This window comes from Myodes glareolus, chromosome 6, assembly GCF_982192425.1.
Source record: "Myodes glareolus chromosome 6, mMyoGla1.1, whole genome shotgun sequence".
Lineage (NCBI taxonomy): Eukaryota > Metazoa > Chordata > Mammalia > Rodentia > Cricetidae > Myodes > Myodes glareolus.
Window position 1 is genome coordinate 52,706,498 of NC_142031.1, and position 13,013 is coordinate 52,719,510.

General features: G+C 43.0%; 1 protein-coding gene across 2 annotated transcripts in view; it reads left to right on the forward strand.

The window, feature by feature from the left end:
* Positions 1–13,013, forward strand: part of Allc (allantoicase) — a 38,449-nt gene that overhangs the window by 21,230 nt on the left and 4,206 nt on the right. The window contains exons 8-10 of one of the 2 annotated variants that reach the window (XM_048439816.3): positions 5,466–5,621; positions 5,992–6,065; positions 11,312–11,420. In XM_048439816.3, coding sequence (XP_048295773.3) covers positions 5,466–5,621; positions 5,992–6,065; positions 11,312–11,420 — 339 coding nt within the window. The remainder of the gene's footprint in view (positions 1–5,465; positions 5,622–5,991; positions 6,066–11,311; positions 11,421–13,013) is intronic. The other variant, XM_048439817.3, reaches the window with a different exon arrangement.

Below are 13,013 nucleotides of genomic sequence, written 5' to 3' on the forward strand. Positions count from 1 at the left end.
TTACTGTGTAAAAGGAGATGGCTCATTCTTTTCCCGGCTGCCCAGACCTGAATAATCACACAGAGACTATATTAATTACAACACTGTCTGGCCAACAACTCAGGCATAGTTCTAGATAGCTCTTATATCTTATATCCATTATTTTGTATTTTACCACAAGGTTCGTAGTTTGTTACCTCTTGCTTCTTAGGCAGCTATGTGGCGTCTGCCTCCTTTGGCAGCTACATGGCATCTTTTCAACTCTACCTACTCTGTCTCTATATCTCTTCCAGCCTGGCTATATTCTGTCCTGCATATGCCAAAACAGTTTCTTTATTAACCAATGGTAATAAAACATGTTCATGGCATTCAGAGGGGAATTCCACATCATTATTGGTCATTTTTTCTCTAGCTTCTCTTACTTAGCATGATTCTTTTAAGAATCATTTTGATTGTGCCAGGCATGGGTGCTTCATTCTTCTTTTGCCAAATGACATTCTGTTTTATGGTTAGAGCACATTTCTACATCTGTTTATTGGTTGGTAGACATTTGTTTCTACCTGCTGGGTATTAATGTTCACTTACAGAATTTTAAAATATTTTATTTTATGTATGTGAGCGTTTTGCCTACTTGTATGTCTTGTGTGCCTATGGAAGCCAGACAAAGCCATCAGATCCTCTGGAACTAGAGTAATAGATGGCTGTGAGCCACTGTATGGGTGCTGGGAACCAAACCTATGTTCTCTGGAAGAGCAGCCAGACTCTTAGCCACTGAGTCATCTCTCCAACCAACCCAAGCTTATAGCATATTTTTTGTATGTGTATATTTCCATCTGCCTTTATTATATACTTAAGATGGACATTTCTGGGTCATTTGGTAACTCTGTGTTTGAGGATTTGAGAAATTCTAGATATTTCTCGAATGGCAGCCATGCACGAGGAGGCATTTGACTCCTTCAGTTCCCTCCCAGTGCTGGGCATCTTGTTTGTTGAAGTCACCCAGGGGGTGTGAAGTGCAGGCTTCCTTTTCTGATGTGCACTCCTTGGTGACCAACGATGGCAACTTTCTTCATGTTTGTTGGCCCATTGGTATATTTTCTTTAGAAAACTGTCTCTGTCAATCATTTCTTTCCTTGATGATAGACAATCTGACTGGGGATAAGATGGGATCTCAAAACAATCTTAATTTGCATTCCTCTGATGCAAATAAAGTTGCATGACAAATTAAGTTGAGTATGACAAACACTGCAGATATTGAGAGCTGTCTCTTCAGTTCAACCCATTTATTGACTGGATAGTTTGGTTTAATTCATTCATTTTTTTCTTTGTATATTCCAGACGTTGATCTCCCGTCTGATGTATGGTTGATATTTCCCTCTAGTCTGTAGACTGTCTTCATTCTGGTGATTGTTTCCTTGATTATCAGAAGCCTTTTAATTGCATGCAGATTCCGTTTGTCAGTTCTAGGGGTTATTTCTTGTGTCAATGAAGCTCCTTTTGGACATACATCACTATGACCATACTGTGAAATAGTCTCCCCTAATAGTTTCAGGGCTTATATTGGTGTGTGTTTGATCTAGTTAGAATTGATTTTTGTTTGTGTCAAGAGACATGGAGCTAATTTCACTTTTCTATATGTGGATATCTAGAGTTTCCTGCTCCATTTACTAAAGATATATGCTTTTTTTTTAAAAAAAACTTTTTTTTTTTTTTGCTTTTGAAATTTTTTGTCAAAATCAAGTGGTTGTAACTGAATTTACTTTCAGGTCTTCTTCCAGTGGCCTGCAGTCTGTTTTTGTGTCAACACCATAGTTTTTGTTACTATGATTCTGTAGCATAGTTTGAGGTCAGGTCTTGTGATGCCTACAAAATGAGTCTTAAAAGATAATCAATTAAACCATCACGATGTACATGCATGAGCCTGGTGTTTGTGGGAGGGTACACATGCTGCCACTCTTGTGTGGGGGTCAGAGGACTACTTTGGTGGTATTTCATACCCTCTCCCACTTTGCATGGGTTCTGGAGACTAAACTTGGGTCATCTTGCTTCTGCAGAAAGCTCCTTTACCTGTTGAGCTACCTTGCTAGCTCAGCATTGATCTTTGTTTACATGCTATCCTCTAGATTTATCTTAGAAACTTCCATAAGACACCTAGATTCTGAGTGAGATGACACGGGGCCTGGGGATCCATCAGTCTAGTACCATTACCATTTTATCATTGAGCTCTCAACCCAAGAAGGTAGGAACCTCGCCAGCCACTTCAAATCTCCTTTAACTTCTGCCAACAGTGGTTCATATTTTTAAAGTATAAGGTGTTCATTGTGTTTCCTAAGGAAATGGTATGTTAATGTTAACTAGAGTAATTAAAAGGTTCTCTGTAGCTCACAGCTTTAATCCCAGTCCTGGGAAGGCAGAGGCAACCAGTCCTTTGTGAGTTCAAGGCCAGTATGGCCTAGAGAGTGAATTCTAAGACAGTAAGAGTGGTTATATGGAGAGACCCCGTCTTGAGAAGCAACAAGAACAACAACCAAAACCAAAACACTTCTATGCACAAGATTATGTCATCTGTGACTATACAGTTTTACTTCTTCCTTTCCAGTTGGACTTTACCCCTTTCAACTCCTATCATCGTTGCCCTGGCGAGGCTCCTAGTGTAGCACTGAATGACAGTGCCAAGAGTCAACACCCATGTCTGATCTCCATGGTGCCCTGTGGGTCTTCATATATCTCCTCCACCAGGCCACGAAAGTTCCCAAGATTCCCCTGTTGCTGAGTGTCATCATCGTGAAAGAGTATCAGATTTTTGTCAAACATTTTTCCTTTATCTATGGCAAAGATCGTGTGGGTTTTGGCTTCTATACTATTGCTGTTTTGTTACTTTTAGTGGCTGTTCTTGCCATGTAGCCATATTTGCTGCGTGCTCTGAGGACCAGGGATTTGCCATGTCCCACCTGCTTCATTGGCCAGGGCTTCTCTGAGGAGCAGGGCAGTAGAGTCCCTTGCACACATGCTGGCCGTGGATCTCTCAGTCCTTTCTGTAGGTGCCACGTATTTCTGGTGGTTGTGGTGTGGAGGAAGATACCCTCACGGGAACGACCTGGAGATGTGTTTTTGATATTAGCTTGCTAATAGCACGAATTATGAAACCAGGTAGGGGGGTGAGTGGGCAGAGCCGAGGGCGGGCAGAGCCAGGAGGTTGGGAGGCCGTTTCTCCTACTTGCTAATTTTGCAAACTCTGGGGGTACCCACTTGGATCTAGGGTCTGAGTGCATCTAGAAGACACGTAGGCCAGTGCTAAGAGACAGTGGGTGTCATGAACTCAGGGCTGGTGACCACCAGCTGTGGGAACATGGATGACTCACCACCCCACACTGGTTGTGAGTGGAGACTCAGGATGTATGTATTGCTTGTCTATGAAGCAATGAAGACAACTGGAAAGTCAGAGCCAAAGTATTTAGATAAAGGCATAAGAAATGTCTATTTTTAGAATGTGTGTGTGTGTGTATGTGTGAGTGTGTACGTGTGTCTGACATGAGTGTGGTGGCCAGAGGAGGACTTGAATTATTTCTCTCTGCCACATGGGTCCTAGCGATTGAACTCAGGTCCTTGAGCTTGGCACAAGTCACCTTCACCTGCTGCGCTATTTTTCCAGCCCCAGAAAATTTCTATTTTTGGCATGCCAAAATAGCAATTTCATGTGTCCAATCCAACTTACATGGAGTTTAAGAGCTGAAGAAATGTCTCAGACATTTCACAGACAAGCCCTGCCTTGCTGGATTGGATCCAGAGGGTACCTGAATACTTTCTTAGATGGCCATTGTCTTCTGCCCTGGTTGAAGGTGAGGGGTGGACACTGCTCGTGAGATTTCTCCGGCCTCTTTGCTGAATCCCTACCATTCTGTGACAGTTCTACCTGGGACGCAGTTTTGAGAGGGACAGGAATGGCATACGAGGACACTCCCTGAGTCATGGAGGATGGAGAGGTGTTTTTGAGATTCTTTCATCGTTTCAAAGGTGTGACATGATAGTAACTTTGTAAAGAGAAGCCTTCCTTTTAAAGGATAAATTGGTTTTCTATCTGAGAGGTTATATCTTAGTGCTGAAGTGAAGTACTCGTCTGGGTGTCAGAGCAGTAGAGTCTCCATCTTGCTCTCCCTTTTGCTGGGTTAGCCCCTCTTGCTTTTCTAAGATTTTATGACCTCAAAGTCTGGTTTGGTAGCTTGAAAACAAAGCTGTCCGCTCGTTATCAGAACATTCAATTTCACCTTTTTTTCTTTTTTCTTTTTGGTGGGGGTTGGATTTTGAGACAGGGGTTCTCTGTGTAGCCCTGGCTATCCTAGAACCCATTCTGTAGACCAGGAAGGCCTCAAACTCAGAGATCCACTTGCCTCTTTCTCCTGAGAGCTGGAATTAAAGGCACATGGCTCTACGTCAGGTACCTTCTTTTCTAATGTCAAAATACGTGGGGTTCAGATTCAGAGTGTAGTCAAATGATATGAATTTCTTTGCAAAGACTGTTTGACTTCTGCTACCCAGAAAACCACATCCAGGTAAAGGAGAAGACCCACTTGTGATGATCAGGGACTGAATGGGTCTGAGTAGCCATTCGCTCCCATGCTTGCCTGTCAGACTGTGCTTCTTAGCAGCTAGTGGGTTTTCAGAGGATCATCGCATTGTATCCCGGATGCACAGCAAGGCAATGTGGTGTGAGTCAGTGCTGGAGTCTGCGGTGCTTGCTTCTGACACCAAACATTAAAGAAAAAAAGAATTTTCTTTGTGTGTGTGTATGTGTGTGTTTGCATACATGGGTGCAAGTGCCCATGGAGGCCAGAAGAGGGCGCTGGATCCTCTTGAGCTGGAGCAACAGGTAGGTGGGTGTGAGTCACTCAGTGAGAATCCTGGGAACTGAGCTCCTGTTGTTAGAATATCGAGTGCTCTTAACTGCTGAGCCACCTGCGCTTCTTCCCCCAAGCCCATGATGACAAATTTCCAGTTGATTTTGATTTTACTGGACCAGTTTCTTAAGGAAGCTGGCACTCTGCCACATGCTGGGAATTACATGGATGTGACATACTCTGTATCTCACATGCCCTCCAGGGATTTCAGTCTCTGTGTCTGTGGCATCAGTGTTAGCATTGACTCAAACCATGAACACAAAACAAAATAGCAACTTCAGGCTATGACTAGAGCAATGGAGTGGAGGAAAAGGGAGACATGAGAACATTCACCGGGTGAGTCGAGAGGCAGGAAAAGCATGCGGAAGGTGAGTGAAGGCATTTTTGGAACTGTGGCGCCTGAGGGCCAAGAATGACAAGTAGACCTGGAAAGGCTGCTTAGGTGCAGGGCGGTGTCTGCTGCAGGGACCTGGGCAGTGGGCTTACTGGGTTGTAAAGCTAGTAGGAAAAGAGGTGGGCAAAGACTAACAGGACCCAGGGAACACAATGCTCCAGCTTCTCCCAGTTAACCCAGGCACCTTTCCTCCTCAGATGGTGGCATCGCACGCCTCCGAGTATACGGTACTGGACAGAGGGACTGGACTTCATCGGACTCCAAGGAACCTGTAGACCTAGTGGCCATTGCTTTTGGGGGAGTCTGTGTAGGGTTTAGTAATGCACACTTTGGACATCCAAATAATATGATAGGTGAGAGGGCAACCCAGGAGCCAGCTTTCATGTCGAAGACTGTGCATCGCAAGCTGGCCATGGCCAGAATGATGCCCAGGGTGGGGGTGGGGACTCTCGCAGAGAATGGGCATAACTAGATGTCTTCTTGATATGGGATGGGTCAGCAAGAGTCATGATCCTTTCTTAATTTTTGCCTAAGTAGTTGCTCTAAAGAAAAAAAAATCAGTCAATCCCACGGCTGTGAATTCACTGAAATATCAACTTTATTGAAATTAATTTATATAGTGATACTTAGGATTATGGGATGTGAAATTTAAAGACAGCAAATCCATTCCCACATTCAAATTAGATCAATGACTGTTCCAGTAACCCCAGCTATTTCTTGTAGGTGTTGGCCAGCCCAAGCCCATGGCAGATGGCTGGGAAACTGCCAGGAGGCTGGACAGACCCCCCGTGTTAGAAGTAAGACTAGCAACAATGGTAGTTTTGAGTTTTTCTAGAAAATGTTTAAAAATACTTCTTTCAATTTACATCAAGGGAAAATGCATTTCTTTATGGATTCTCTTGAGCCAAGTGTAATGTGCTTGCCTGTAATCCCAGCACTGGGGAGGTAGAGGCAAGAGGATCAGGAGTTCAAAGCTAGCCTTGGTTACTTTTGTTTTTGGTTTTGACTGTCAACTTGATACAATCTAGAATCAGTTGGGAAGAGAATCTTAGAGATTATCCAGACCAGATTGGTTAGTGGGTATGTCTGTGGGGGGCCTGTCTTGATTGTTAATTGATGGAGGAGGACCCAGATTATATGGGTAACACCATTCCCTGGTTTGGGTCCCTGAGTCCTATAAGAGCAGAGAAGGTTAGAACACTGAACAAGTACACAGCATGGCTGCTTTTGTTTCTCTCTGCTGTTGACTGTGGATGGATGTGATGTGGCTACCTGATGGAGCTTCTGCCTTGACTTCCCGAGGTGACGGATGGTGACTTGGGGTTGATAGCCTGTCCTATACCCTGTCCTCCTCTCTTGACTACCAGAGATGACAGATGGTGATTTGGGATTGTCAGCCCACAATACCCTGTCCTCTTCCTCCTTTGTATTGCTCAGAGTGTTATAGCAACAGAAACAGAACCAGGGAAGCCATATGGAGTTCTAGGTTATCCTGGGCTACATAAAACCATGTGTTTCAGAACACAAGCAGACAGAACATCCCCAAACAAAACAAAGCAAAACCATCAAACCACTATAATCCATGGTCTAAGTTTTTATTACAATTTTCTACATATTTTTTCAAATTTCCTACTGTATTTCCACTATTATACCTGGTGTGGTATTATACTAAATTTTACCAGAAGACTAAGCATGCCTTGTTGGCTGTTCTAGTCAAATTTTTATTTTATTTTATTTATTTCCATTCAGTTATTTACACTTCCTTCCCTCCTCCCAATCCCCTCCCACTCCCCCACAACCTCTCTTCCTTCTCCCACCCTGTTTGAGAGAGGGCAGGGAACCCTGCCCTGTGGGAAGTCCAAGGCCCTCTCCCTTACATCCAGGCCTAGGGAGCTGTGCATCCATATAGACTAGGGTCCCAAAAAGCTAGAACACACCATAAAAACAAATCCCAGTGCCTTTATTAATGGCTTCTCAGTCAGCCCCCATGGTCAGCCACAATCAGAGAATCCGGTTTGATCACATGCTCATTCAGCCCCAGTCCAGCAGGATTTGGTGAGGTCCTATTAAAACAGGCACACTGCCTCAGTTGGTGGACCAACTCCTCGCAGTCCTGACTTCCTTGCTCATCTTCTCCCTCCTTCTGCCTTTCAACTGGAACTTGGGAGCTCAGTCTGTTTCTCTGATGAGGGTCTCTTTTTCTATCTCCATTTGTCACCAGATGAAGATTCTATGGTGATATTCGAGATAATCATCAGTGTGATAATGGGGCAAGGACAGTTCAGGCACCCTCTCCTCTGCTGTCCAAAGACCTAGCTGGGGACATCCCCGTGGATACCTGGGAGCCCCTCTAGAGTCAAGTCTCTTGCCAACCCTAAAATGGCTCCCCTAATGTAGATATCTTCTTCCCTGCTCCTATATCTGCCCTTCCCCCATCTCCACCCTCCCACTCCTCCAAGCTGTTGCCAGTCCTTCCCTTCTCCCTTCCCTCTCTTCCTCTCCCCTTCTCCCAACCTTACCCCCACCCCTACCCCCACCCCCATGCTTACAACTTTTGCCCTGCAATCTTGTTTGCTTCCAGTTTCCAGGAGGATCTATGTATGTTTTTCTTTGGGTTCACTTTGTTATTTGGCTTCTCTAGGCGTGTGAACTGTGGGCTTAATGACCTTGGTTTATGGCTAGAGTCCACTTATGAGTGAGTACATACCATATTCATCTTTTTGGGTCTGGGTTATCTCACTCAGGATAATGTTTTCTGTTTTCATCCATTTTCATGCAAAATTCAAGATGTCATTGTTTTTTTACCACTGAGTAGTACTCTAATGCATATATATTCCACACTTTCTTTATCCATTTTTCCATTCAGGGGCATCTAGGTTGTTTCCAGGTTCTGGATATTATAAATAATGCTGCTATGAACATAGTTCAACAAATGCTTTTGTAGTATGATTGGGCATCTCTTGGGTATATTCCCAAGAGTGGAATTGCTGGATCCTGAGGTAGATTGATTCTGAATTTCCTGAGAAACTACCACACTGATTTCCAAAGTGGTTGCACAAGTTTGCGTTCCCACCAACAATGGATGAGTGCTCCCCTTACTCCACATTCTCTCCAGCATAGGCTATCATTGGTGTTTTTGATTTTAGCCATTCTGACAGGTGTAAGATGGTATCTCAAAGTTGTTTTGATTTGAATTTCCCTGATTGCTAAGGAAGTTGAACATGACCTTAAGTATCTTTTGGCCATTTGAACTTCTTCTGTTGAAAATTCTATGTTCAGTTCAGTGCCCCATTTTTTAATTGGGTTAATTAGAATTTTAATGTCTAGATTCTTGAGTTCCTTATATATTTTGGAGATCAGGCCTTTGTCTGATGTGGGGTTGGTGAAGCTCTTCTCCCATTCAGTAGGTTGCCTTTTTGTCTTAATGACAGCGTCCTTTGCTTTACAGAAGCTTCTTAGTTTTAGGAGGTCCCATTTATTCAATGTTGCCCTTATTGTCTGTGCTACTGGGGTTACATGTAGAAAGCAGTCTCCTGTGCCCATGTGTTGTAGTCTACTTCCCACTTTTTCTTCTATCAGGTTCAGTGTGGCCAGATTTATATTGAGGTCTTTAATCAATTTGGACTTGAGTTTTGTGCATGGTGATGGATATGGATCTATTTTCATTCTTCTACAGGTTGATATCCAGTTATGCCAGCACCATTTGTTGAAGGTGCTTTCTTTCTTCCATTGTATACTTTTAGATCCTTTGTTGAAAATCAGGTGTTTATAGGTTTGTGGGTTAATATCTGGGTCTTCTATTCGATTTCATTGGTTGACTTCTCTGTTTTTATGCCAATACCAAGCTGTTTTCATTACTGTAGCTCTGTAATAGAGTTTGAAGTCAGGGATGGTAATGCCTCCAGAAGTTCCTTTATTGTAGAGGATTGTTTTGGCTATCCTGGGTTTTTTGTTTTTCCATATAAAGTTGATTGTTGTTCTCTCAAGGTCTGTGAAGAATTTTGTTGGGATTTTGATGGGGATTGCATTGAATCTATAGAATGCTTTTGGTAGAATTGACATTTTTACTATGTTGATACTACCCATCCAAGAGCATGGGAGATCCTTCCATTTCTGTTATCCTCTTCAATTTCTTTCTTCAATGCCTTAAAGTTCTTGTCAAATAGATCTTTCACTTCCTTGGTTAGAGTTACCCCAAGATATTTTATGGTATTTGTGGCTATCGTAAAAGGTGAAGTTTCTCTGATTTCCCTCTCTGCTTCTCTATCCTTTGTGTATAGGAGGGCAACTGATTTTTTTGAGTTGATCTTGTATCCTGTATCCTGACACATCACTGAAGGTATTTATCAGCTGCAGGAGTTCTTTGGTAGAGTTTTTGGGGTCACTAATGTACACTATTATATCATCTGCAAATAACAGAAGTTTGACTTCTTCCTTTCTGATTCGAATTCCCTTGATGCCCTTATGTTGTCTTATTGCTATTGCTAGAACTTCAAGCACTATGTTGAAGAGGTATGGTGAGAGTGGACAGCCTTGTCTTGTTCCTGATTTTAGTGGAATGGCTTTGAGTTTCTCTCCATTTAATTTGATATTAGCTGTTGTCTTGCTATACATTGCTTTTATTATATTTAGGTATGATCCTTGTATCCTTAACTTCTCCAAGACCTTTATCATAAAGGGGTGTTGAATTTTTTCAAATGCTTTTTCAGCATCTAATGAAATGATCATATTTTTTTCCTTCAGGTTATTTATATGATGGATTACATTGATAGATTTTCCTATGTTGAACCAGCCCTGCATCTCTGGGATGAAGCCTACTTGATTGTAGTGGATAATTTTTTGATAACATTCTTGGATTCTGTTTGCCAGAATTTTATTGAGAATTTTGCATCGATGTTCATGAGTGAGATTGGTCTGTAATTCTCTTTCTTGATTGGGTCTCTGTGTGGTTTTGGAATCAGGGTGACTGTAGTTTCATAAAAAGAGTTTGGCAATGACTCTTCTGTTTCTATTATGTGAAACACATTAAAAAGTATAGGTATCAACTCTTCTTGGAAGTTCTGATAAAATTCTGCATTAAAACCATCTGGTCCTGGGCTTTAAAAATTTTTAAATTTTTAATTAATAATTAATTAAAATCATTTTCTCTTTTTAATTAAAATCATTTTCTCTTTTTAATTAATAATTAATTACTAATTAAACATTAATCCTTAACATAGGCTTCCTCCCTCCGCCATGTAGATCTGGGGGAATTGAACTCAGGCTTTGTAGTGTCTTCATCTCCCACGTCTTCTTGCTGGACCCCCAGAATCTACAGATTAAAGATACAAGAGATGAGTAAATCTGTTAGAAAGCCTGGAGGAAACACTGGTTTCATAATTTCTAAGATCCATGTTCCCTAGGGTGAGATGGGCTAAGAGAGCCTGTGACCCACAGAGTCTGTTAGAACCAATTCAACAGTTCAACCCAATCTCTCTCCAATCAAACCAAACCCCATATTTTTTTTGTGGACCCCACTGAAAACTTACAACTGCTCCTGTCTCTGGGGTCTGATTTCCCGCCACCAGTCCTTTCTGCTATAAATAGACCCCTCCTTCTGGAGAAACAAGGCTTGGAGACTAATCATCTTCAGACTAGCTGATAACGAGGACAGCACTTGCTTTGGAAGGACAGACAGTTTAGAGGACCCACGGGCTAAGTAGATGAGCATCTTTGTGTCTGGAGCCCTCTTCATGAACTTATTACTAACATAGAAATTGTATTGTGTGTGTGTGTGTGTGTGTGTGTGTGTGTGTGTGTGATGTGTGTGTATATGTGTGTATGTGTGCATGTGTTGATTGGGTCTCAGGTTGTCAGGCTGGCCTTGAACTCCTGACCTTCCGGTTTCTCTCTCCCAAGTGCTGAGATTACCGGTGTGTACCACGGCACCCCACTTGGCTTGCTTGCAGTAAGCACCGTATGAGATGTCAGCTCCTCCTGCCGGTGTTTAGGTTGGCTGTCTTGAATCCAAGTTGACTGATGATTTGTTTATTATGAATTCCAGAATGATGAGAATGGCCTTCTCCAGATCCCGGGTAGTGAGTGGGCAGTGTTCCGACTAGCACATCCTGGAGTCATCACTCAAATTGAAATTGATACCAGGTACTTTATAGGTAAGCCTCAGGTGTGTCTGTTCTACAGGGCCTGTGGGAGTCCGCTGAGCTGCTGGTCTTTCCATTCAGCCATGCAGTTTTGGGAGGATCACTCTAATTCTGTCCCCCAGTGTCTCTTGAGAAGCCCTAGTTGGCTGGGTGGCTCATCTTATTGAAAGCCATGCAAAGGAGGATTTTGCAGCTCTGGAACAGAGCTTGTCTCCACTCTCCAGGCTGTGGACCAATAACGTAGAGAGAGAGAGAGAGGGGCCCGTGACCCCCACAAGATTCCAGGTGACTGTGAGGCAGGCTCCCCTTGGAAGGTGCAAAGAGCTTGTGAGAAAGACAGACAGGGGATCCAGTAGTAAAAAGAATCTGGACAGCAGCTGAGTTTGTCTGTACTTGGCTTCTTATGAAATATTTGTTTCCACTATATTAAGAAAACGGAAGATGTTACAGAAGTGTCTGTTAGGTGATCAAAGGATTGGATTGGGCATCTCATGATTGTTTAGCTGTCTTTGTAACAGATGGTGGCAGTTTATATTCATATTTTGAATGGTTAGTTTTTTGAATGACTTCCAAGTCATGATTTTTAATATTGATTACATGAAGGTTCAATAATAGAATAAGGTCAGGTTCCTTAGTGGGTATGAAGTGTTTTCAAAAACTTTGATTTTTTAACTCCCTTTTGACGGACTGTAGTTTATTTAGGCCTTTGGTGTGTGTGTGTGTGTGTGCGCGCGCTAGTGCATGTGCATGTGTGTGTGTGTGTGCGTGCGCGCAGTTGTATGGGGGCCAGAGGTTGGTGCTACATGGAAAGACCTCATTGGAGATTGCACTGTTGGTCTCACTGATCCTTGAGACTGAGGAGCTTATCCTGAGGGGCAGCTGACACGCCAGTTCTTTTGCATATGCTTGAAGTTTAATGGCGTCTTTAGTTTACAGTTCTCTTCATGACTGGTATGAAAACTCCTGTTTTCATGAAGGAGTTTAGTCAAAGGCAACAAACAATAAATTCTCTTAATCAGTGCTTCTGAACCCTTGGCATCTCCCGGGGACACTGTGTGAGACTCAGGAGGGAAGGAGCATGACAATATCCCTGATAGCAATAGTATAAGTTACGTTCAGTTGGATCAAGGATGCACAGGTTAGTAAACACACATGTATGCACATGTCAGGGATAGGCTCGGCAGCTCTGATAGTCTCCTTGTGTTCTCTCTGCATTCACCCATGACTCACATGTAAGACACACATGTTTATCCCAGGAGATGAACACTAAGGGGGCACACAGGCAGTGAGGGGCTTCTGTTAGGGTTCTGAATCTCTGTCTTGGAGTATGCCTCACAAGATCATGTGACCCTTCCCCTAGGGCCTCTGACCCTTGCCTGTGATTCTGTGCAGTTCCAAAGAGAAGAGAGTCTCAAGGCTGTATTCTTTCACCCGGAGACCCCTTAGTAATCCAGGGGGCACAGAGCGTTGGGCAGGGCTCAGCACCCACTGGTGTAGCTTATGATTATAACTTCCCCTCCTCCTCTTTGTCTTTTTCTTCACTTGGAAGATTTATTGATTCTTATTTGTATGTGTGGTTGTGATGTGCAGGTAACCACAATGCTT